At 40.9% G+C, this 27,281-nt stretch overlaps 1 protein-coding gene across 2 annotated transcripts in view; it reads right to left on the bottom strand.

Annotated features, from left to right (window-relative positions):
• The window catches only part of LOC126267457 (uncharacterized), a 395,985-nt gene that overhangs the window by 241,878 nt on the left and 126,826 nt on the right, over window positions 1-27,281 (bottom strand). For both annotated transcript variants that reach the window (XM_049972726.1, XM_049972727.1), the window contains exon 9: window positions 8,779-8,948. In XM_049972726.1, coding sequence (XP_049828683.1) covers window positions 8,779-8,948 — 170 coding nt within the window. The remainder of the gene's footprint in view (window positions 1-8,778; window positions 8,949-27,281) is intronic.

The raw sequence follows: 27,281 nt of genomic DNA, 5'->3' as shown, positions 1-27,281 counted from the left end.
TGGAGAAAGTTTCGTAAAATTGCTGTAGAGTCAACAGAAGTCCTGGCCTAAACATTAAATGTCTTTCACCATATTGTTACGGTGGATAAAAAGTGAAACACATTTGACAGCCGGTATGTCATTCGCTAAAATGGCGAACAACTCTGAAGACCAACAAATGATAATGTAAGTAGTTAAAAACAGGGCATTCCATCAGGAAAAGGTGAACTGTCAAAGGTTGAGGACAATGGGTACAAAATGGTGGGGGGATCATCACTTAACAAATGATGACTAAAAAGAGTGTGACCATTATGCAATCTAGTTAAAATGATTTCCTTGCAACAAGAGGGAGAGGTGGTCAGCCAAGCTGCTGGGAGTGGTTTCATTCCCTGGAGCTTGTTCCTGTGAAGCGAAGGCCAGTGGTGATGCCAAAAATGGAAGAACTAGTGGGTCAAGGTACAAGGACTGCAGCCTTGGAAGCAGCATCAGAGGGCTCATTTCTCGTCAGACCAATGTGACCAGGGATCCACTGTCATCGGTTCCATCAACAGCGAACAAGTGAAAGTCTTCCTGAACCCACTGTGCTAAGGGATGGACAGTGAAATTACACACAAGCTCTGAAGAGCACAGAGATTCAGAGAAAATGCCAGTTTAAAATCCTGTTTCGTTGGATGTATTGTGTGGCCTGATAGTGGCAAAGAGATCCAATGTAAATACCAAAAGCCTATACCAAAAATTGTTGGTGCCAGTAACGGAGGCACAGCTGACATGATCAGCCTGAGAGCCATCGGCGTACACAAAGTCGCTATCGTGAAGCTCTGTGTGAAGGTTGAGGAACTTAAGGCGATAGAGCAAGTGTGGAGTAGTGTCATTAGTAAGTAAATAAAGTCCAAGGTGAAAATGGGCTACCACACACAGCCAAGGTGGTGAAGGGTTCACACCCATTGGGAAAGTGGCAGGTAGCGGGGAGCTAAGCTGCTTGAGTAATAGCCAAAAGCAAACTCCAGGAGGTAACTGAAAAGAGGGTCTTGTCCCATTCTGGGGGGTCATCGAAGATGGGGGGGTGTAGGATGGGTGGCCAGCCACGGCAGACACACTGCATATGAATCTGTTGAGAAAATCATGGCAGTATGACGGTGGTAGTTTGGCAGCTTCTGGATTCGCGCTCTCAGCTGGGCCAGTCTAAAAGGCATCAGTGGCCATGTGGATGTTATGATGTATAGATGTGCAGATGCATAAACAAAACACCCATAGTCTAGCTTTAAATGGACAAGGAACCAGTAGAGTCATCTGATCCGCTCACCAGGAAGTTCTGCTGAGGGCACGAAGGACATTGAGGGGCTGTGTACTGCGGACAACCAAGTAAAGACATGTGGGGGAGATCAAGGAAGATTCCTATCAAGCATGAGCCTCAGGAATTTCATAGTTTCAATGAATGGATGAGCAACATGGCCAAGACATAGAGAATGGAAGAAACCAATTGTGCCGCCAGAAGTTCATGCAAACATTTTTGTCAGTGGAAAAGCAAAAGCCATTATCGATGCTACATGAGTAAAGATGATCGACACAATGCTGAAGATGCTGCTCAAGGAGGCAAGTCTGTGGAGAACTGTAACAGATGGAAAAATCCTCAATGAAAAGGGAGCCAGAGATGACAGTTGGGAGACAGGCATAATACGGTTAATGGTGATAGCAAAGATGATGACTTACAGCACGGAACCCTAAGGTATACCATTTTCCTTTGGTAAAGGTGTCTGCGAAGGCAGAACCCACATGTACACTGAATTCTCAGTCTTTAAAAAATTCCTGAAGGAAATCGGGCAAGCAGCCTCTGAAGTCCGGCATGTAGAGAGTATGGAGGATACCAGTCCTCGAGCAGGTGTCTTAAACTGGCCTCCTCCAAATTGAAAAACATGGCCACAGACTGGCATTTCTAAAGAAAACCATTATGACATGCATTGACAAAGTGATAAGATGATCAACTGCAGAATGGCACGCTAAAAATCCATGTTGTCCAGTGGTTAGTAAATTGCTAGACTGAAGCCACCATACCAGCTGTGAATGAATTTTATGTTGCATCACCTTGCAAATACAGCTGGTGAGAGAAATGGAGTGGTAGCTAGAAGGAAGGTATATGTCCTTACTGGGCTTAGGTATGGGTATGACAATGGCTTCATGCCAGCACCTGGGAAAAGTTCCCTCTGCTTAGATGCGATTGTATGTATGAAGGAGAAAATACTTGCTCGCAAGAGAAAGGTGCTGCAACATCAGAATGCAAGCATCTTCTGGCGCTTTGCAGAGAATCGAGATAAAGTTAGAGCATGATCTAGTCCCTCATAGTAAAGGCAGCATTGTAGCACTCACAATTCAGAGAAGGGTTTTGCCCAAGCCTCCACCACTTGTTTTCTATAGAGGAATGCTGAGTGATAGTGGGTGGAGTTCGAAATCTCCACATAATAGCGGCCCAAGGTATTGGAGATAGCAGTAAAGTCCACTATGACATCTGCTATGGTCAGGCCAGAAATTGGGGAATAGACCTTGGTCCCAGAGAGCTGTCAGATGTTGTCCCCAATGACAGAAGTGGGATTAAAAATGCTAAAAGAACTAGAGAATGAAATCCAGTTAGCTTTTTCACTGTCCTGAAGAACGAAATGACACTGCAAACACAACTGTCTAAAACAAATGCAGTTTGCCATTGTAGGATTACAGTTAAAAATGCAGTCAGCACATATCCATGCACAAATTATGTCGTGTAATGTCTCACTCCACCAAGGGACCAGGACATGGTATGGTAAAGGTTAAGTCTGAGGAATGGAATGTTCTGCAGCAGTGAAGATAATGTTCGTAAGGTATTTTACATGGTCATCACAACTTGGGAAATAATGTTTGTTGAAGGTTGCCAGGAGGAGTAAAGCCTCCACGACCTTAGAAAGCTGCCATTTGGATGTGTACATTGGTGAGGTAGGAATCAGCAAACAAATAGCACACAGGAAATGGTTGCTCAAGCACCTGTCAGATAGAATGGACCACTCAAGACAACGGGCAAGCTGGACAGTGCAGAATGATAGGTCCAAATGGGAATAGGTGTCCATGGAGTCTGAAAGGAATGTGGGTGCTCCTGTGTTAAGACAAATGGGGTTAAGTTGCTTGAGAAGGTCAGCTGAAAGGGCACCCCTCAGGCAGATTCTGGGTGAACTCCAGAGGGGATGGTGCACATTAAAGTCACCAAGCAGCAAAAAGGTGTGAGGGAGTTGCCCAACAAGCTGGTGTACACCTGCCCTGGTGACACCGAAGGACAGAGGGATGTAAACAGAACAAAGGGGAAAGAAGAAGTGAGGAAGGAAAAGGTGGACTGCAATAGCTTGCAGCCACATGGTCAGGGAAATGGTTTGACTATCAACATTATCCTGGATGAGTAACACGATTGCCCCATGCTATGGAATGCTGTCATCAGGAGGAAGGTCAAAGTGTACTGGTAAGAAATGCCAGATGTCAAAGCAGCCATGAGGATGCAATTTTGATTCCTGGAGGCAGAGAACAAGTCGACGCTGCAGTTACAAGAGCAGCTATAATGACTCTTTATTGGATCTAAGTCTGTGAATGTTCCATTGGAGGAGAGTCATGATGAGGAAATGGGAGGAGGGAAAAAATGAAGGAGTGTCACCTCAGCGGCTGCTGAGTGCCAGCTTTCAAAGACCAATCACTACAGGACACAGAGGCTGGAGTATTCTGCTCTATGAAATATACAGACGCATTGGCAATCTCCCTCTGTCAGTCTGCGGAGTCAAGGGCATAAAAATGGTGGGTGGTACGCACCTGCGACATAGCGGTTGGCCGAGTGAGGGAATCACATGGTGACGCCATTGAATAGGATCTCCCAGCCAACGAAGGAGAATATCATTTGCCTTTGATTGATTTCTTGGAGTCTTTCTGGTTGGCAGAGGAAGACTCAGATGTTTGTTGGCTGGAAGGATGTAAAAAGTCTTCACAGGAGTATTCCTTCTTTCCTTTCTGGCCTGCCAGTTGTGTAGCAGGTGACTTCGCCCTACGAGGAAAAAGTTTGCTGGCTTCATGCACAGTTGGAGGAGGAGGAGGAGGAGGCGGAGGAGGAGGCGGAGGCGGCGGGGATGCTACAATGAGCCAGTGGCAGATATGCATGGAGGGTATGTTTATTTTACAGTTACCTTGATGCATTATTATTGTTCTAACCAACACAAGTTTCTTGTCTGAAACACTGTCGTGGACTGACTGACAGGACCAAAAATTGGGCTCTTATATACCATTACAATAATGGGCACTGAAAAGAACACATTGTTCAATGTTTAATTTACAGAAGTTACAATTAAACTTAACTCCTTCAATAACTGCATACATAAAAGATTTGCATCTTTTTAACAGTTTCTTCTACTGGAAGGGTTAAGCTGTATTATTTGTTTAAATCATGAAATTAACAAATATAGTTATGCAAACAATACTTCTGATGAAACTGGAAATTACTTGGGAATTAATTAAGGGCTGACTTTGCTAACATGTTTTCGAATAGAGCTCAATAGATCCTTTAAGAGTACTATTAGTTATTCCTCCAAATGTTTATAATTAGTACAGAATTTATATTTGTTTATAAGTCAGCAACAGAATTTAAGTTACAAAACAATTACTGATTTAACCCTGTAACAAAAGATGTTAACTAGGCATAGTCCAAATAAATTGAAGAATCAATTACGCACATAAAACTAAGCAGAAAATTAGATCTGGTGTTATGTTCTTTAAAACTAAGGGCCAACCTTTCCCTTTTTTGAAAATTCAGAATATACTCACACATGTTAATGGCAATAAGTTAAAAATTAAATTTTAAGGAGGCAGATGGCAAAACAAGAGGGGAAGTAAAAATATCCCATCTTGCTTCTTCACAAGTTGGTTGTGAAATATTAATAATCGCAATTCATAGTAATTTCTCAGTAAAAATATTTATAACAATATATTGTAATGAGTTTCATAACAGACTCTTAACAATTTTTTGTGCTAATGTAACAATAGTTACATGTATAACTCTTAATATGTGTTAGGTATGGGAAACTATTGATGCATGTATCTCCACTAATAGTGACTTTCGAGAAGATTCCTAAAAACACATAGGCCCTCTATTGAATGCACTATAAAGGAATGGAATCGACAATAAAAGTTCCACACACGTTAATTGCTGGATGATATCATCGGTGGAAACTCACCCTTATATTATACGTTGTAAGGTACATATTGGCTAGTCATTTTCAAAGTAGGTGTTTGTTCAAATTTTTTTATATCATAAGAGGGAATTGTCTTGTATATGTGTATAATCAGTTTAAATAACCCTTTCTTAAACTCTGCATGTGACTTGATTTTTTTTTTATTATGGTAAAACTAAAGGTAGCTCAAGATGTCTTTAGCCCCCCCTCCCCCCCCCCCCCCCTTGAGGTTTTTCTGTATCTGCCACTGACTGTGGCACTGGGTGATTTCACATCCATGGTTCTGAATGTGAGGTAACATGCCTGCATAGCCATGTTCTTCAGGCAGTGAAATGTAGCAAGAACACTACTGTAAGTGCCGGATGGTGAAATGCAAGGTTTCTGACTAGCCAACAACTCATGACCAACAGGATAAAGAACCTTTTCCTTCACCTGGATCGTCTGGATAGCCTGCTCAATGAGATACGTGGGACAATCTTGGGAGGTGTCTGCATGATCGCCATTGCAAATGATACTGCACAGAGGAGGAGGCAGACAGTTGCCCTCATGAGCATCCCTACCACAGCTTACACATTTGGCCAGCCATCACCTGATGGACAGCAATGACACACTGACCAGAGAGATTATCAAGCAGCCTAATGTAGATGACACGATGTGAAGAATTCAGCATTCGATGGGCCTCAACATGAATAGGGTAGCTGTGAAGGCAAGCATTTGTGCTTGAGAATGATAGCTAGTTTCCAAAAGCAAAGTGCCATTGCATAAACAAGAGCTGGATTTAACAGGGATGGCACATGCACCAACACTTTCTCAATACTAAATGGATTTACAGTAGCAAAGGATGGACTTCAGAACGTGAAACAACGAGGCACCATGGTGCAACTGGGAATGTCTTCGAATCATTAGCCTCATTCCATTTATGTTTAGTAGACATGGACTGTGAAGAAGATGACTGGCTTATTGCAAGAAAATCCCCATTATTGACTGCGCCACCACAGGGCTGGGAATTTCACGTTTCCCAGTCACCTGTTATGCATTGGGAGCATGGGCTAGCCTTCAAAAGTGCACAGAGACGAAGATGATGAAGACAAAGAAAAATGATGAACCTGAAATGCTGAAGCAGAGGAACAATATGAAAAGGGGAATAAAAGAAAAAAGGAACAGAAAACAGTGGAGGGACTGTTCTGACGTCAGGCTACTGAAAATGCGGAACTCATTTCCAAAATCGTCCCAGATGTGTTCTTCAAGGATGGGGAAAAAGAATAGCAAGAAGAAGATATGCAGGATGGAAGGGATAAGATGCTGCAAAGGCTGAGACCCCGTAGTAGCCAAGAAGAACCCACTAAAGAGTGGTAAGCCCCATGGAGGGATGGACACCAGTGACTGCGAGCAACACATGGTTGCTGAATGTTCACTATGGACGCTGGCAGGATGTCAGTTTCCTCTAATCAGAATCAGCCGTGGCCTCCATGTGGCCCCAACCCTCTATCGCCACAGGTGCAGGTGCTGAGTCTACCCCCAAGTGCCATTCCTGTCCAGGGGCTTGATGAGCTGTTGTCACTGACAACACTAAGGGTGCACCAACTTGCAACCAATGTTTCATGGAAGATTCCTCAATGCAGCCCTTCCACAGGAGCAACTTTATGCCCCGCCCCTCCCCACCGTCCCTTTCACCGTCATCCTCACCCCTGGCCCTCGCCACCAAAAGCATGTTTTCCATATTATCTGTGTGTATGGTGTTTTTGTTGTGTCTAGCTCACCATCATATGGGCCCTTCTGGCTATTTACCTGCTGGATCAGAAGTAGCTGACTCCACCCTCAAGAGAACAGTGACACTGCATTGGATGCTATGACATGACTGAAGCAAATGTCAATATGCATCTGCTACCACCACCACCACCACAGAAGCTACTGCAAAGTACTATAGCCTCCTTGGGCACAGCAGTTTGTCACCAGCAACAGACCTGTCAATATGGGCCTTTGCCTTCTTCCACTGATGCTTGCAGCAATGGCTTGCCAGAGGGTGGGAGGGATATGGTAGTGCACCCACATATGCTGCTAACACAACTGCGGAGCTCATATTTGGTGAGAGACTGAAATTATGGCATCTGATTCACTGGCAGCCACCAACTCAATCAGCCACATGCCAATGGCCACTTTTTAACAGCATGCCTTGCTCTCTCTTATTTCAGTTGTGTTCAGTGAAGGTTCTACTTGCCAAATAGGACTGTTCTGCAATACTGCTATAGCAAACTTAACCCTGTCATCAGATTCAGCTTGGACTGTTCTTTGCTCTGTTTCGCTGTTTCACGTGAATGTGTAACTCTGGTGCTAAGTCAATGCTGTTATTCGTTCTGTGTCCTTGGTTGATGTAATGAAACTTTAGATACAAAAACAAGTTCACATTTAATTGTATCTTTACCAGTGACAGCAATCTCATCACTTCTGTGCTTTAATGATAAATATTTTACTGTAGATAACTTCTTAAGTTTACTATTGAATTATCATTATCACTGATATCACTACTATTTACATCTGAGTTGTTACACATGACTTGATTGTGAGAAAACCTTAGCTAACATTTTACAAACCATCACTGCTAGTACTGGACAGGACACACATTCTGTTGTGCTTACTGCTAATAGCAGACATATTCACCCATATAGTAAAATAAAGCAGATTACGAGGATTTCTCTACAATCTGAGGAAAACAAAAATATTTACATTTTGTAAGCACTACAGCTCATGCTATCAATTTGCAGAACTTTTACAATACTTAGATTAGGCACAGAGTATATGAATATAGACAGATGACAATGATAATCAAACTTTATTACAAAACAAACACACACACATATATATAAATAATTGCTGTAGCATCCTACAACGTCTCCATATTTATATTTATTATTTTACTTGATTCTAACTTAAAAATTAATCAGTGTGAGTCAGTACTGATTATAAAATGGAAAAAGTAAATCTCAAAAAGACTAGGATGACTCAACGTCAACACTGATGCAGTGTATTATTACTCTGTACTACATGCATTGTATATATGCTGTGAGAATAAAAGTACTCTTAGTAAGTGACGGGAATGTGAGTGATTATCATAACTACTAAACCTGCTCCCCACTACCTACAAGTGTATCACTATTACTTTTTTATGTTTGGAGCACAATAATTGTGCATGTACTATGCCCTACACATTTTGGCTTTTGCCACTTTAATAGGCAGAAACCAAACGGCCCAATATGGATACAAAGTATCCACTTTACTTATATCACCATATCAAGTACTGTCTTATCAAGTACAAGATATCTAGATACTTTGTATCCTCAGTGCACAGATCCATTTGACTTATTACACATGAATGATCCTACAAACATCTGCCTTTGAAATGGTGAAACCTATAACGTGTCAGACATAGTAAATGAACTAATACTGTATTCAAGACCTGTAAGAGTGTTTGAGTGCAGTCAGTGGACAAGCCATTTCAGAGTGCACTTATGCAATTTGTAGTTGAAATAACGTATAATAGTGTGTCATTAGATGAATTAAAATATGAAGCACTCACTTATCTCGCCATGATGATGTCTCTTTTGTAAAAACTTCTAAAATTAATCCCAGCAACCAGGTCAGTTTTGTAGTTAACTCAAAATTTGAAAGTGAAATCAATTTTTGCTGGCTGCTACAGTGTTCATACATTTCTGCCAATCCATAGAGTGCTGCATGTCTCACAGAAACCTATAAGGAAATGGGCACAAAAACACAAGCACATTATAGTACAAGAAAGATACAAATATCCATCATAGATAAGTAGTTTATCAAACTGAGTTATAAAATGAAGAAAACAGAATATATCATCAAAATATGTTAACTCCTTTAGAAGTTTGCCAACATTGGTCACAATATGCATGTGGCCATAATTATGAACATGCTGTAGTGAAACATTTCACCTTGCTGATGTGATGTGTTACACAAGCACTTTTTGGACTATGAATGATGGTCATCAATACAAAAAGTTTATTTTTGTAATGTATTATCTAATCTACTGTTTGAATATATGTTTTATTTATGTGTCATGAGATGGATGGATGCAGCATATCTGCAAGCCAGGACAATGACAAACAACATAACATGCTCATGGTAGATGCTGGTGAGGTGGTTTATTCTGTGTCATTGGGTCCTGCCTTGAAGATGTGGTATGAGCCACAGAGGAAGAGTAGTTGTCACAATGCCTACGATGTCATTGGGCAAGACAAGTTATTTTACTGATACACTCAACTGAAAACTGTTAAATAAGACAGACTTTGTCCTTATCAATGTTTTTGCGATGTTCCAAATAATGTAACAACTTTGTAATGAACAGTTGTTGTAAACAGGAGTACAGTACACAAGACACTGTCAATGAGAGGCCTTGCTTTTATTTTAGAAGTTTAAAGTTGGACTTGTGCTCTTAACTTCCAGTAGTAACTGCAGCACGTTGAGTAAAGAAATCTGAATGAAGACCTTGGTGAGTGTGCTGAAGTGGTAAGATGAGCAAGCTGGAATAATATTAAGTCTTAGCTCTTGATCAGACTACACTTCGCCACCCTATAACAGTAAAGAACTATTGCCTACACAATCAGATACCCAGAACAAATATGGCTGGGAGCAAATAAAATTTGTAATAATAATAGTAATAATAGTAATAATAATAATAATAATAATAATAATAATAATAATCCCCGTGGAGGCCCGGGAAAAGAATTGGCCTCCGGTACGATCTGCCAGTCGTAAAAGGCGACGAAAAGAACAAACCACTAATAGGACTAGCCCCCCTTTTAGTGTGATTAGTTGGTTCAGGACACAACTAAAGAAGCCTCGGATAAGCGCCCACAATGGTAACGACACTGCTAGCCAACTGGAAAATGATTTAAATCCAAATAGAGGTGTTTTGCAGGATATGCTTCCTGCAACCACCCTAGAAGGAAAACAAAGACAGAGGATGAGATGGTCAGATGAAGTTAATCGACACCTCATGTTCTGTTATTACCAAGCAACAAACCTAGGAACCAACACAACTGGATACAGATCACAAGTATACACAACATTTATTACCAGGTACCCAGAATTAAAATTTTTAACAGAACAATGACTAGCTGATCAGATCCGTGTAATAATCAAAAATAACAGGATACCCAAGTCAGAATTAGAAAACATCAAACAAAAAGTACAACAAATACTGGAACAAAATAATGTGCAATCAGAAGAAGAAAATACAGTAATGGACTCACACATCCCAGAGCAAACAAACAAAGAACAACACGCATCAATTAAACAATCAGAGGAAAACGAAATCTTAAGACAGCCACCAAAACAAGCACCAATAGAACACAAAGTGACACATATGTTAGATATAGAAGAAAAATTTCAACTGACATATATAGAATACAAAGAAACAAATACAGACATTAGACCATTCTTGCATAGACTGCCAAATAACCCACAAGTCGAAAAAACAATAAAAACTATCAACACAATCATACACAACAAAATAAATGAAAACACAACTATGGAAGAGTTACAACTACTGGTTTATATAGGAGCACTCACTACACTAAATATACACACTAGGCAGAGATCAGAACCAACCAACACACAGAAGAAACCCACAAAACCAGCATGGCAACACAGGCTACAGATAAGAATAAAAAACTGAGAAGAGACATTGGACAGCTAACAGAATTTGTAAGACATCAATGTCAGAAAAAAACATAAAAGGTTAGGTAAAATCTCACAGCAAGATGCGATAGAGCAATTAGATGAAAAGAAGCAGAAATTACAAGCATTGGCCAAACAACTTAGAAGATACAAAGAAAGTGAAAATAGAAGGAAACAAAACCAAACATTCAACACAAACCAAAAGAAGTTTTACCAGACAATAGATAACACACATATTAAAATAGACAATCCACCAAACATAACAGACATGGAACACTTCTGGAGCAACATATGGTCAAACCCGGTACAACATAACAGGCATGCACAGTGGATAGGAGCAGAAACAGACACATACAAGATGACACCACAAATGCCTGAAGTGATAATTTTGCAACATGAAGTCACCCGAGCAATTAATTCTACTCAGAATTGGAAAGCCCCTGGAAAAGATAAAATAGCAAATTTCAGGCTAAAGAAGTTCACCTCAACACATTCACATCTAACTAAATTATTTAACAATATGAAATCTAAAGATCAAGCAGACACAGCAAACCCAGCTAAATACCACCCGATAACATGCCTACCAACAATATACAAAATATTAACTTCAGTCATTACACAGAAATTAATGACACATACAACACAGAACAAAATTATAAATGAAGAACAAAAAGGCTGTTGCAAAGGAGCATGAGGATGTAAAGAGCAACTGATAATAGATGCAGAGGTAACATATCAAGCTAAAACTAAACAAATGTCACTACACTATGCATACATTGATAACCAAAAAGCGTTTGATAGTGTACCCCACTCATGGTTACTACAAATATTGGAAATATACAAAGTAGATCCTAAATTGATACAATTCCTGAACATAGTAATGAAAAATTGGAAAACCATACTTAATATCCAAACAAATTCAAATAATATATCACAGCACAGCCAATACAGATCAAGTGTGGAATATACCAAGGAGACTCATTAAGTCCTTTCTGGTTCTGCCTTGCTCTGAACCCACTATCCAACTTGCTAAATAATACCAATTATGGATACAATATTACTGGAACATACCCACACAAAATCACACATTTGCTATACATGGATGATCTAAAACTACTGGCAGCAACAAATCAACAACTCAACCAATTCCTAAAGATAACAGAAGTATTCAGCAATGATATAAATATGGCTTTTGGAACAGACAAATGTATGAAAAATAGCATAGTCAAGGGAAAACACACTAAACAAGAAGATTACATATTGGATAACCACAGCAACTGCATAGAAGTGATGGAAAAACAGATGCCTATAAACATCTAGGATACAGACAAAAAATAGGAATAGATAATACAAATATTAACGAAGAACTAAAAGAAAAATATAGACAGAGACTAACTAAAATACTGAAAACAGAATTGACAGCAAGATACAAAACAAAAGCTATAAATACTTATGCTATACCAATATTGACCTACTCATTTGGAATAGTGAAATGGAGTAACACAGACCTAGAAGCACTCAATACACTTACACGATCACAATGCCACAAATACAGAATACGTAACATACATTCAGCAACAGAAAGATTCACATTAAGCAGAAAGGAAGGAGGAAGGGGATTTATTGACACAGAAAACCTACATTATGGACAGGTAGACAATGTAAGAAAATTCTTTCTAGAATGAGCACAAACTAGCAAAATACACAAAGCAATCACTCATATAAATACATCGGCTACACCACTGCAATTTCATAACCACTTCTACAACCCTTTAGATCACCAACATCAACAGATACAAAGAAAGCAAATTGGAAAAACAGAACACTACATGGCAAGCACCCATATCATCTAACACAGCCACACATCGATCAAAACGCATCCAACAAATGGCTCAGAAAAGGCAATACATACAGTGAGACAGAAGGATTAATGATTGCAATACATGATCAAACAATAAACACCAGATATTACAGCAAGCATATTATTAAAGATCCCAATACCACAACAGATAAATGCAGACTTTGCAAACAACAAATAGAAACAGTAGATCACATCACAAGCGGATGTACAATACTAGCAAATACAGAATACCCCAGACAACATGACACTGTAGCAAAAATAATACATCAATAACTTGCCATGTAACATAAAATAATAAAACAACACGTCCCCTCATACAAGTATACACCAAAAAATGTGCTGGAGAATGATGAATACAAATTATACTGGAACAGAACCATTATAACAGATAAAACACCACCACATAACAAACCTGACATCATACTCACCAATAAAAAGAAGAAATTAACACAACTAATCGAAATATCCATACCCAATACAACAAATATACATGAGAAAACAGGCGAAAAAATTGAAAAATACATTCAACTGGCTGAGGAAGTCAAGGATAAGTAGCATCAGGATAAAGTTGACATTATACCAATTATACTATCAACTACAGGAGTCATACCACACAATATCCACCAGTACATCAATGCAATACAGCTACATCCAAACTTATATATACAACTACAGAAATCCGTAATTATTGATACATGTTCAATTACCCGAAAGTTCCTAAATGCAATATAACATATACTGTACAGTTAAAAGGAAGTCACGCTTGATCAAGATCCGCGTCACTTTCTACTTTTGACCAGACATAACGTCTGAGATAAGAAAGAAATAACAATAATAATAATAATAATAATAATAATAGAATAATAAAGAATAATAATCAGTAATTTGAAATTTTAAAGAAAACTGGTGGATTCTGAGGATATCGCTTTGTGGGAGTTTATATCTGTAGAAAATCTTAAGGAAGTTCAACAGCCAAGATTACACTGCAGTGTAAAATCAATTGTTATCACTGTGAATCAAGAATTTTGAAGGGGTTTGGGTAGTTGTTGAACAATTATTAAATCCTTTGACTACAATTATGTTGGAGAAGAAAATAATTAGTTCACAAGTTGGATGATATCAGCTACACCTACAAAAGGCTTAGATTTTGTTAGTCCCATGACCAGTCTACATCAGCTGTCACGGATCACAGCTTTGGCACATAAATCTATTACATGGTTTTAAGTGTCAGCAATGCAACAACCTACACACCAAACCAGCTTCCTATTGGCATCTACGTACAACGAGTGTGTGCTAAACTGTCTATTATCGAATCTGGTGAGTTGTATACAATCCAAGTTGATTGGTTTTCGAAAGCTTCTTTATGGTGACAGTGTTCATGTTGTGGGGTGAACTGCAAGTGGTTTCACTTTACAATGTTTAGCTCAGACCAATTATACATGTGTTACTGTAGACATTACATGCCAGTAGTGATGACAAAAATGGATGCAGATGTTCCTGCTTCATTCAAAGTATTCAGTAAACGATTTGATAATGATATAAAAAAGGAAATAAATACAATAAATGTGACACTTGGACTGACAAACACCACTTTATAACAGCTTATCAATGAATCATGTAGAGGAAAGCAGGAGATAAAAGTAGCATCTCCCAGCTACAGACAAAACTTTCCATATTACCAAATGAAATAAATTTGAACTCTTTAAACAGTGTGATTTAGTTAAAAATGAATTTGTATGAATGTGTAGTGGGAAGGTAGATCCTGTAGGCAGACACAAACAAATGTGGGTAACACTCATCCAAAAATCACCAACATGAAAACAAACATTCGACTGCAAAAGGCACCAGAAACAAAGACCTAGAAATTATATAAAAGATATACTACACTTTGCAGTCATTTATTATTTTTTGATTGCTAGGTCACTACAACAGCGGGCCATCCCCCCCCCCCCCCCCCTCCCCCCTCTTTCCCCCATCACCATACACAACTCTTTTTATGTTTTTCTTTAAAAAAAATAATGATGATGGAGAGAGAGAGAGAGAGAGAGAGAGAGAGAGAGAGAGAGAGAGAGAGAGAGAGAGAGAGAGAGAGAGAGAGAGAGAGAGCATTAGGAATGTTGGGGAACTGGTGTTTCATCATTCTTTCAGCTCAGGTCCTTGTCAGCAGAAATTCCATCCTGCCTGGCTGCTGAGTACCATGCCCAATGTTCGAGCCGCTGTTGCCTGTGTTGGCTATTGGTGGCATGCAGACTGCCTGAAGAACATGGCCTGGAGGTATGAGGGTGGCAGCTGCTAGGTCCCTTGTTTCCATATCCTGATGGGTCAGTTTAAGCCTCCTCACTTCACTCTGATGAATATTGAAAGCATGTGGCCCCCAGTGTATCACACTGAATGGTGCCATGTGAGGAGGCAATAGAGATGGGCGAGCAAAGTCATCACAGAGCTACACATGGGATGAGTTGAACAAAAATAGGTTTGTCCTGTGACGCCTGGGAGTGACTGGTTGGAGGAAGCCCATGGTCAAATGGAACTGTCTTCCAGACTCAGAAATCAACAGCACTGAAGGGACATAGATCGGCTTCTCCTAGATCAATTCGATTGGTAGTTGTAATGCTTCACCATTAACCATTATTGTAATCCAACTACTGAGCAATGTCCTCATCATGGTTGCGGTGGTGATGGTGAAGGGCTCAGGACATCTCGTGAAATTGTCCTTGATGTTAACCAAATAACAATAGCCATTCAAGTATGATAACAGTTCAACCAGATCCGCAGATGTGCCCAAACTGTGACATAGGTGTGACAATGGTTTCTGTCAGTATAGACACATGCCCATCCACTTTGCATCTCTGGCAGACATTCCACTGTTGTGTCCTTTTATGACACTTTTCACTGATTCTGGACCACACTAGCTTCTTAGTCAGCTGCCATAGGGTAGCCTGTACCCCTGGGTGCAACAGATCATGGAACACAGTGAAAATGTTGCACCAAAAGGCCTGGATATGAAAATCCACATCTTGCATTGTGAAACATTGTTTCACTTGCTTCAGGTTCAAACTGGATCATCCCTGCACTGCACACAGCTCCCTGTGAATAGGACTCCAACACCTTTGCATGTCTCTGGATAACTGGGAAAAAGCTAAAGGTTGCCAAGCACTCTTAACAATTTGCCCCTACAGCACCATGGCTTGTGCCAACCACGAGATCCATCACCCCCTTACGCCATTAATGTGACAGCAGAACTGCCCATGCGGCATATTTCTTCACTTTTCTGAACACTGCCACTTTGGATTCCAGGGTACCCCCTTTTGAGCCTGCAGTGTGTTTTCCTTTTATCAATATTGTTACTGCTGCCAGCAATGTTGTGGCCTGTGGTAAGTGCCACTAATAATAATTTAACATTCCAAGGAATCATCTTAGATCTTTGAATGTTTTTGGTCTGAGTACATTCTGAATGGCCATTGCATGTTCCACAAGTCATGTGAGCCCTTGTGCCAAGACCTCAAAACCGAGAAATTTCACTCTGACCTGGCCAAAAACACACTTGTCTTTGTTGGCTACAACACTTACACCCCTAGCCATGTAACACTTTAAGGATATGTTTTTTATACTGGTCTTATGACTGCAAAAAGATTAGAGTGTTGTCTACACAACAATGTAAGCAGTTGAGGCCATGGAGCACCTGGTGAATGAGAAACAGCCCTGTTTCAAGTGTTTTTCAATCCATATGGCATATAACAATATTCAAATAAGCCAAAGGGTGTAGCGATTGCCATCTCAGCTGTCAGATGGTGCCAACAGATTTTAGGAGTACACACAATTGTAGTCAATAAAAATGAATACTGTTGTGTCTGCCACTAAATTTTTTACATCTATAACATGGGGCATAGGATACCGATTCAAACTCATCATTGCATTTAATATCTGGTAGTCATTGCACAGTCTATATGTGCCAATGTATTTCTGCACCATGTGCAATGGTGAAGCCCATTCTCTTTCTGAAGACTTCATCACAGCCTCACTTATCTGCCTGTGTATATCCTTTTTTGGCATGTAAATTTCCCAGGGATGAGGTAGTGAAGTTTAGTCAGCACCAGCTGTCCTGGTAAGGTGTGTATGAAATGCTGTGTGTTGTGCCAAACCATCACCTCAGCCTCTGATGGAAGAAATGCCTAGGAATTCACTGAGAATATTGTGCCACACTCCATCATGCCTAGCCATTACAACTATTGCATTTTTGGTAGCTCCTCTTGATGTACACAAAGAGAGTTGAAATAATGCAAAAAACTACTCCCAGGATGGGCTGTCTGACATTCACAACCAGAAAGCTCTTTGCTAAGCATTCTTGTAAACCAAGATCAAACAACATATTCCTTCTGCCCTATGCTGTAACTGTTGAATTATTTATGGCCATTAAATGGAGGTGTCACTCTGGTGTAAGGACAAAACAATTCACTCAGAAATACACCACTCTCAGACCCTGAGTCAGCCAAGAAGTCATTACCTGACTCTATCCATCACAGACAGTTGTTTGGAACGGTCTGATGTAGTTGTATATCTGACTCTCAGATGTTTCCCTCCATGTTTGGAGTTCTCTGATTGTGACAGTAGAATTGATGCTCTTCAACACCAAAATTCTTGCATCAGGTTGTGGCTGTAATGCATTGTTATTGCCTGTGCACTAACTCCCAGCTAGTAACAGGCTTTAACTTATGGTTCTGTCTGCATGTCATTTCCTGTATGCTAAGTATATTCTAAAATCTGGTATCCTCCTCTGGTGGATCTGTCACTGAACTTGGGTAATGTACCAATTTGAACAGCCGGGTGTGAATGAAGATGAATCGTCTGATGTTTTTATCATTGACAACATCATCCATTACATACCTAAATATGCTTCACAGTAAATATCTTTTGTAAATGGCCATTTCACGAGTGTACCATGAATATCAGGAACCCAGTAAAACATCAAATCTCTGACATCGCTGCAACCGGAAAAAGATCCTTCAAGAATGGGATCAATGACAACTGAAAAGAATCATTCAATGTGACAGAAGTGTAACCATTCTGCAAACTGCTGCAGATTTTGCTGCTGGGCCATCAACAAGTGTCAGCATGCAAACCAATCAATGATATGGGCTTTTGGAGCCGAAGGCCCACTTGTGTACCCTCGATGACTGCATGACACAAAGCTTTACGCCTTACCTGGGCCCATAAACACAAACATTGCACTGATGATGACTGGAAACATGTTGCCTGGTTGGACGAGCCTCATTTCAAATTGTATTGAGGGGATGGATGTGTACAGATATGGAGACAACCTCATGAACCCACGGACCCTGCATGTCAGCAGGAGATTGTTCAAGCTGGTGGAGGCTCTGTAATGGTGTGGGGCATGTGCAGTTGGAGTGATATGGGACCCTTGATATGTCTAAATATGACTGAAAGGTGACATGTATGTAAGCATCCTGTCTGATCACCTGCATCAGTTCACGTCCATTACGCATTCCAATGGACTTGGGCAATTTCAGTGGGACAATGTGACACCCATATACCCTCAGTTTTTTATCTCTGCAGTCACTAGCATTCCTGGACATATGCTCCCTAACCAATCACCTTTTGCCTTTGTTTTACACACTTTCACACTAATGGTGGCATTTCACATGTATTCAGTTACATTATTCTTGTTATTTCTTTACTTTTTTCTCACCTGCACAGACAATTTGGATAATGGTGATAAGTTTTGCACATGAAAGTGCAGATTATACATGGAATTGAACAGCTGTGAACAGCTGGAAATGCATCAATGTTATTTCATTCATCATTTCAGGATCACACAGGTAATGGTATGATAGTATGGGCACATTAGTCACAGTTACCAGTAACTGACACAAAAAAATAAGGAAATAGTAAGAGTGAAGACTCTTATTGCTCACTGTGCCAATATGATGTTAGAATTCCACAAACATCCTATTAGCTTCATCTTGCCTTCTTTCTTTGTCTTAGGTCACACAGACCTCAAATATTCAAGCAGAAAATTGCCAGTTAATGTTTTTTGGAACAAATTCCATTAGTTTAAATCATGTTTTAACGTTTTTTCTTAAAAAAGAAAAAGAAAGTTACATAAATATGCACAGAGAGATTGTTCACATATTTAATTTAAAACACAGTATTGTTTATCTCTTGACAAATTTATTTTCATATCCATTTAGACACTCACCATGTTCAGTGCACAAATTTTTCTCTAGTCCACTATTATTTGCTACAATGCATTTTGTGTAAATAGAACATAGTTGTCCAATTTTGATAGTGGATTTTTAATCTTTTTGCTAAAAACAAATTACAGAGGTCATGTACAATGAGGTATTGTTGCAACAAGTGTCTTTCACATTATTTATGTCCAAAAAATTCTTGAAATCTATTACACACTTTTTTGGTTCCATTATGTGGTATGTCATTATCACCCATCAAACAAACAACATTGTCACTATCCTTCAACATAATCTTATGTGGCGAGATGTTTTAAAAGATTTTTGTCCTCATGCCAGGTTTTACAATGCAGTTGGAAGGAGCTTTATATTCATGTTCTGCAAATTGCTAACTAACTTCTTACCATGGTTGTCTACTGCAAAAAGTGCATTACATATCTTTACCTGCTATTTATGACTGCTGCTAACATTACTTTTTCAACTTTAATTCTGTTTTTAACTATATGTTCACTGGAATGTTAGCTTTCAATGCTTCCAAAATTGCTTCTGTTTCTTTCCGATAGCACACTGAGTCTCTTTGCATGCATGATATAGTGTTTATTTAATGAGGTTTGTTGATAGTGAGGCTCGTTCAAAAAGCTCCCATTGTAAGTTGAACACCACAGTGGTGTATAGGGTCTAGCAGCCACAATGATGAACCATATGCTAGGCTCCCATAGTCAAGACAAGACTGTATGATGGATTTGTACAGTTGCAACAATGTAGGGCGATCTGCACCCCAGTCGGTGTACTCGAGCATCAGAGAATGTTAAGATTCTGTGAGCACTTTTGCTTAAGCTAATGGAGATGAGGAAGCCAAGTTGAAAACCAGTCCTAAAAAGTGATAAGTCTTCACTATGTTAAGTAATTGCTCATTGAGGTAAGGTTCCAGATGTCTGTGGACAGTATGATGATGACAAGTCTTGGCTGAAAACTGAAAGACTTGAGTGGTGGCCTATGACTGCACCTTTCATATGGCTCCCCGCAGTCATGTTCAGACACACAAACAGTAGATGAGCAAAAGGAAATACAAAAGTTGTTAGCATAAAGGAATGGTGATACAGAGGACTCGACCACTGCTGTGAGACCACTTATCACCACTAATGGCCACTAAAAAGAGTGGAATGCTCAGTACAGAGTCCTGCTAGACCCCCATTCTCTTGGATATGGGGGGGGGGGGGGGGGAGACACTGAAGCATTGGCTAACTCTGAAGGTATGGAGCAACAAAAGTTATGTACACAAATCAGGAGCAGGCTGCGGAGACCCCACTATTGCAAATTATTAAGGATATAGGATTGCAAATGAGGATGTATGCTTTTGACACGCCCAAAGAGAGAGCAATAAGATGCTGACAGCAGGAAAAGGCCATTTGGATGGCAGACTCCAGGTATACAAAGCTGTCGGCAATAGAGTGGAGGTAGTGAAACCTGACCTGGGATGGAGAGAACACAGCTGCTGGCTCATCATGCATTTGAGCAGCCTGCACAGAACGTTGGTGAGACTGATAGGACAAGAGCTATCCACTATCTAGCAGTTCCTTACCAAGTTTTAGCACTGGATTGATGATACTTTCTCCCCACTGTGACGGGAATTTGCCATCGCTCCAGATGCAGTTGACGATGGCGTTGAGGTGGCGCTTGCAATCCACTGTCAGATGTTTAATCATTTGGGGGTGGATATGGTCTGTTACAGGGGATGTGTCAGGACAATCAGCCAGGGCACTGAGAAATTCCCACTCACTGAAGGGAGAATTATGTGGCACAGGGTGGCATGAAGCAAAAGATAAGTATCATCATTCCACCCGTTGTTTTAGGAGATGAAAAGTGGAGTGGTAATGCTCAGATGCAGAGGTGTGAGCATAATGCTCCACAACACACACTGCGATTGTGTCTGGGTCAGTGCACACAGCTCATGTGCGGAAATCCCAGGTACATCTGAAGGGGTCCGATATTTGTGCATGTGCGGAAATCCCAGGTACATCTGAAGGGGTCCGATATTTGTGCATGTGCGGAAATCCCAGGTACATCTGAAGGGGTCCGATATTTGTGAAGGTGCCCGAGCTCAGCCCAAACCTGGGAAAGAGAGGGTTGTGTTCTAATGGTGGAGAAATATCATTCCCAACACTCCTGCTTCCATCATTTGATGAATGGATGGATCAGGGCAAGGAGCTGTTTGAAGGCAATGAGGTGCTCCAGGGATGTGCCACTTATGACACTGGAGGACCCACTTGTGGTCTCTAATGACCACTGCAATTTCTACTGACCACCAAGGCACTGTCTTCTGCCAGGGGAAACCTGAGGAACAAGGGATTGCCGATTCAACTGTATCAGTAATTGTAGTAGTGATGGTGTGGACCACCTCATCAATGCTGCCATGCAACAGAGATCCAATGGTAGTAGCGGAGGTGAAAGCATCCCATTCAACCTTGCCAAAAGTCCATCTGGGCAAGCGACCAGGTGAGTGACACGCAGGGAAGGACAGGGAGGAAGGAAAGTGGCCACTACCATACAAGCTGTTATGAGCTCTCCAGTGGATGTGTGGTAGAAGGTGAGGACTGCAAACGGGGAGATCAATGGTCAAGTATGTTCCATGCGCCATACTGAAATGAGTGGGGGCTCCTGTATTTAGGAGGCAAAGGTTGAGTTGAGTCAGAAGATTCTCAACATCATGAGAGCGGCTAGTAATCTTGGTTCCACCCCACAAAGGGTTATGGGCATTAAAATCACACAGAAGCAGAAAAGATGATGGGGAGTTGGGAAATTAGTGCAACCAATACATGGTGTGGCACTTCACCATCTGGTGGAAGGTAGATGTTGCATATGGTAATTTCCTGCATAGTCCTCACCCTGACAGGCACAGCTTCTGAAGGTGTTTGAAGGGGCACAGGTTCACTACATACAGAGGTAAGAACATAGATACAGGCTCCACCTGATGTACTTTTACAGTCAGTATAATTTTTGTAATATCCCTGATAGCCAAGAAGGATGGGGGTCTGTGTTGTGGGAAATCAGGTTTCCTGAAGGGCAACCCCCAAAAGCAGGTGTAATGCTTAACAGTTATCATAACTCAGCCAAGCTGAAGAATAACTGCCACAATTCCAGTGGAGGACAACTCTTTCTGTCATCTGAAGTTACAAGGGACCAAGAATTCAGTTTACACCTCAGGATCACCTGCTGCCACCAGCTCAGTGCTGGTATCCAGTACCATTGTGTTTGAGGTGTCTGTGAGATCTAGGTCCTCTGGGGACACTAGAGTCTTAATCTCATCTTTAGAAGAAAAACTCTTGGGGATTGGGGCCACCAGAGTCTCACATTTCTTAACAGACTACTACTTTGTCTGTTTGCCCTCTTGTTACTCTTTGGGGGCTTGCTGGGAGGTGTTCTTTGAAGTAGCTTCAGGGTCAGTTGAAGACTGAAGTTCTTCAATCAGCAGGCTAGCGGCTCCTTCAGACACTGGCTGGTGTTCACTTACCATGGGGAGGGGTGGGTGGAAGGGAAACTGTGGAAGGTAAGAGTCCCATGCCAGAGGAGCTGGAGAAAGCTGTTGCTTCTCTAGCTGGGGGAAGAAAGAGGACCAATGTCCATAGTATTTGGGGAGGGGCAGGGGGGGGGGGTGGTGGGGGGGGGGGGGGGGTGGCAGTGTTCCCAGAGTCCCAGAGTACAAGCTTTGGGAGCAACAGAACAAGATGTGTCCCAACCACAAGGAAGGGGTGGGGGGGGGGAGGGGGGTTGTCGACGGGTGGTCCTGAGGATCCACTTAAGGTAGACAAAGTAGACAGGGAGCATATCATTGCTAGTGAGGGTAAAAACTGTAGTGGCAGTGTAAAACGACAGCAATAGAACAGGGTTCAACCTTTCGTATCTCAGTTAAGCCTCTCAGTACGTCAGCCTGTCCAGGGTCTTGTACTCCATAATTTCCCTCTCCTTTTGGAGTACCATGCAGTCTGGCGAGCAGGAGGAGTGGTGCTCTCCACAGTTGATGGAGGTGGGAGGAGGGGCACATGGAGTATTCGGATGCAGTACACATCCACAGTCTCGACATGTGGTGCTGGAAATGCACTGGGAAGACATGAGCCCAAATTTCCAGCATTTAAAGCACTGCATTTGGGGAGAGAGATATGGTTTTACGTCACATCGGTAGACCATCACCTTGAGTTTTTCAAGTAAAGAATCACCACCACAGGTCAAGATGAAAGCACTGGTAGCAACCATGTTGTCTTTAGGACCCCTATAGACATGCCAGATGAAGTAAACATCCCACTATACTAAATAGGCATGTAGCTCATTGTTGGATTGCAACTTGAGGCCTTGATGACAAATAATCCCCTGGACCATGTTGAGGCTTTTATGGGGAGTGACTGAAATGGGAATGTCACCCAGCTTGACACAGGTGAGTAACAATTGTGACTGGGCTGAGGATGCTGTCCGGATTAAGACTGACCCACTGCGCATTTTGGACAGAGCCACCACTTCCCAAAACTTGTCCTAGAGATGTTCTATGAAAAGCAGAGACTTTGTAGCCAGAAACAAGTCACCGTTGGTTCTGCTGGACACTGTATAATGAGGCAAATATGGCTCTTTCTTTGCACCCCTACATCCCTCCCATGGTGTAGCTAGGGAGGAAAATGATTTGGAGTCATACTTCTCAACACTGATTTCAACTTTCCCTTTCTTAAAGACTGCTGGGGCCATTCGGTCTCCAGAAAAAGATGACTTGGTCTACATCATTGTATATAATCCACCATGATGCCACCCACTCCAATCAGGGCTCTCCCCACAGGTGCCGCTCAGCCACAGCAAAGTCCACCTGGTGTGATGGCCATTGCTGTGAGTCCTGATGCCCCAAGATGATGGGCATCTACTCCTTGGCATATATAGGGAGTATACAGCCCAGGCATCAGCAGTGTGACCTCTGTTGTCAGGGAGCTACAACAAAGTGGGTACGTGATAGCCACTCCACAACGGGCTGGCTATGTTCTGGGATTCTACAGCAGAAGGACATCAATGAGTTTGGATGGCAGTTTTGTAGAGCTCTTATAATAATCTTATTGTAGAGAGGTGTTGTCTGCACTTTCTTCCTACCAATGGGCACAGCTGTTGCTTAAGGGAACACAGTATATTATATTATATTACATTTAAAATGTGGCATAAATTAGCTACAGATCTGTATAGAATCGAAAAGGGTTTCCACTGGACCTGGGAGTCATGTTTTATTTAAGTGATTTAACTACTGACACATCTACATCACCAAAGTCTACAGTGGAATGAGAATTAAACTGGAGCAGTACACCTATATCCTCACCTCTGAATGGATATTTGAATGCAGAATTCAGTATTTATGTTTATGCTTTGCTACCTTAATTTCAGTTCCTGAGTCATTCAAGAGTATTGTGACATTATGACTTTGGTGCAAATGACAGCCTTTATAAATATGAGCCCAACTTAATTGGGTTTTGGGAGAGATTTCTGATACAATTCTGCTACAGTAGTAATTGAAGGCATTATTTCATTTTTGATGGCCAGATGAGTTTCATTATGCAGCTCAGTCTGTATGGCGGTTTGCTTTGTTTAACAATTATTATGTAATAGTTGCTGTTTCTTTAAAAGTTTATTTACAGTAGTTGTATACCATGAAATGCCCCTTCCCGTCATGAACTGTCCTGTTATGTATTCGTGTTTCCAGTACATGGTCAACAATTTTTTTAAAACTTGTGCCATATTTCTTCTACATGCTCCTGTTCAGAGGTATCTATTTTAAGCTCGTCTTTGAGATAGGTCACAACTGCGTTTATCTGTTGTTCTTGTTGTTGTCTTAAGTCCTGAGACTGGTTTGATGCAGCTCACCATGCTACTTTATCCTGTGCAAGCTTCTTCATCTCCCAGTACCCTACTGCAGAAGGCATCCTTTTGAATCTGCTTAGTGTATTCATCTATTGGTCTCCCTCTATGATTTTTACCCTCCACACTGCCCTCCAATACTAAATTGGTGATTCCTTGATGTCTCAGAACATGTCCTACCAACCGATCCCTTCTTCTAGTCAAGTTGAGCCACATACTTCTCTTCTCCCCAGTTCTATTCAATACTTCATTAGGTATGTGATCTACCCATCTAATCTTCAGCATTCTTCTGTAGCACCACATTTCAAAAGCTTCTATTCTCTTTTTGTCCAAACTATTTATCATCCACATTTCACTTCCATAGATGGCTACACTCCATACAAATACTTTCAGAAACGACTTCCTGACACTTAAATCTGTACTTGATGTTAACAAATTTCTCTTCTTCAGAAACGATTTCCTTGCCATTGCCAGTTTACATTTTATATTCTCTCTACTTCAACCATCATCAGTTATTTTGCTCCCCAAATAGCAAAACTCGTTTACTACTATAAGTGTCTCATTTCCTAATCTAATTCCCTCAGCATCACCTGACATAGTGCGATACATTCCATTATCCTCTTTTTGCTTTTGTAGATGTTCATCTTATACCATCCTTTCAAGACACTGTCCACTCTGTTCAACTGCTCTACCAGGTCCTTTGCTGTCTCTGACAGAATTACAATGTCACTAGCGAACCTCAAATTTTTTATCTCTTCTCCATGGATTTTAATTCCTACTCCAAATTTTTTTTTGTTTCCTTTACTGCTTGCTCAATATACAGATTAAATGACATCGGGGATAGGCTACAACCCTGTCTCACACCCTTCCCAACCACTGCTTCCCTTTCATGTCCCTCGACTCTCATAACTGCCATCTGGTTTCTGTACAAACTGTAAATTGCCTTTCACTCCCTGTATTTTACCCCTGCCACCTTTAGAATTTGAAAGAGAGTATTCCAGTCAACATTGTCAAAAGCTTTCTCTAAGTCTACAAATGCTAGAAATGTTGGTTTGCCTTTCCTTAATCTTTCTTCTAAGATAAGTCACAGGGTCAGTATTGCCACACGTGTTCCAACATTTCTACGGAATCCAAACTGATCTTCCCCGAGGTTGGCTTCTATCAGTTTTTCCATTCGTCTGTAAAGAATTTGCATTAGTACTTTGCAGCTGTGACTTATTAAACTGATAGTTCGGTAATTTTCACATCTGTCAGCACCTGCTTTCTTTGGGATTGGAATTATTATATTCTTCTTCCAGTCTGAGGGTATTTCACCTGTCTCCTACATCTTGGTAGATTTTTGTCCGGACTGGCTCTCCCAAGGCTATCAGTAGTTCTAATGGATTGTTGTCTACTCTGGGAGCCTTGTTTCGACTCAGGTCTTTCAGTGCTCTGTCAAAGTCTTCACACAGTATTATATCCCCCATTTCATCTTTATCTACATGCTCCTCCATTTCCATAATATTGTTCTCAAGTACATTGCCCTTGTATAGACCCTCTATATACTCCTTCCACCTTTCTGCTTTCCCTTTTTTGTTAGAACTGGGTTTCCATCAAAGCTCTTGATATTCATGCAAGTGGTTCTCCTTTCTCCAAATGTCTCTTTAATTTTCCTTTACGCAATATCTATCTTACCCCTGCTTAGCCATTTTGCACATCCTGTAGATCTCTTTTTTGAGACGTTTGTCTTCCTTTTTGCCTGCTTCATTTACTGCATTTTTATATTTTCTCCTTTCATCAATTAAATTCAGTATTTCTTCCATTACCCAAGGGTTTCTACTAGCCTTCGTCTTTCTACCTACTTGATCCTCTGCTGCCTTCACTATTTCATTCCTCAAAGCTACCCATTCTTCTTCTACTGTATTTCTTTCCTCCATTCCTGTCAATTGTTCCCTTATCCTCTCCTTGAAACTATGTACATCCTCTGGTTCTTTCAGCTTGTCCAGATCCCATGTCCATAAATTCCCACCTTTTTGCAGTTTCTTCAGTTTTAATCTACAGTTCATAACCAATAGATTGTGGTCAGAGTCCACATCTGCCCCTGGAAATGTCTTAACAGTTTAAAATCTGGTTCCTAAATCTCTGTCTTGCCATTATGTAATCTATCTGATACCTTTAATATCTCCAGGGTTCTTTCATGTATACAACCTTCTTTTATGATTCTTGAACCAAGTGTTAGCTATGATTAAGTTGTGCTCTGTGCAAAATTCCACCAGGCGGCTTCCTCTTTCATTTCTTACCCCCAATCCATATTCACCTACTATGTTTCCTTCTCTCCCTTTTCCTACTCTCAACTTCCAGTCTCCCATGACTATTAAATACTCATCTCCCTTCACTACCTGGATAATTTCTTTTATCTCATCATACATTTCATCAATTTCTTCATCATCT

The sequence above is a fragment of the Schistocerca gregaria genome, chromosome 4, assembly GCF_023897955.1.
Source record: "Schistocerca gregaria isolate iqSchGreg1 chromosome 4, iqSchGreg1.2, whole genome shotgun sequence".
NCBI lineage: Eukaryota > Metazoa > Arthropoda > Insecta > Orthoptera > Acrididae > Schistocerca > Schistocerca gregaria.
The sequence above is the reverse complement of the archived record's forward strand: the minus strand, read 5'-3'. Positions and strand labels throughout refer to the sequence as shown.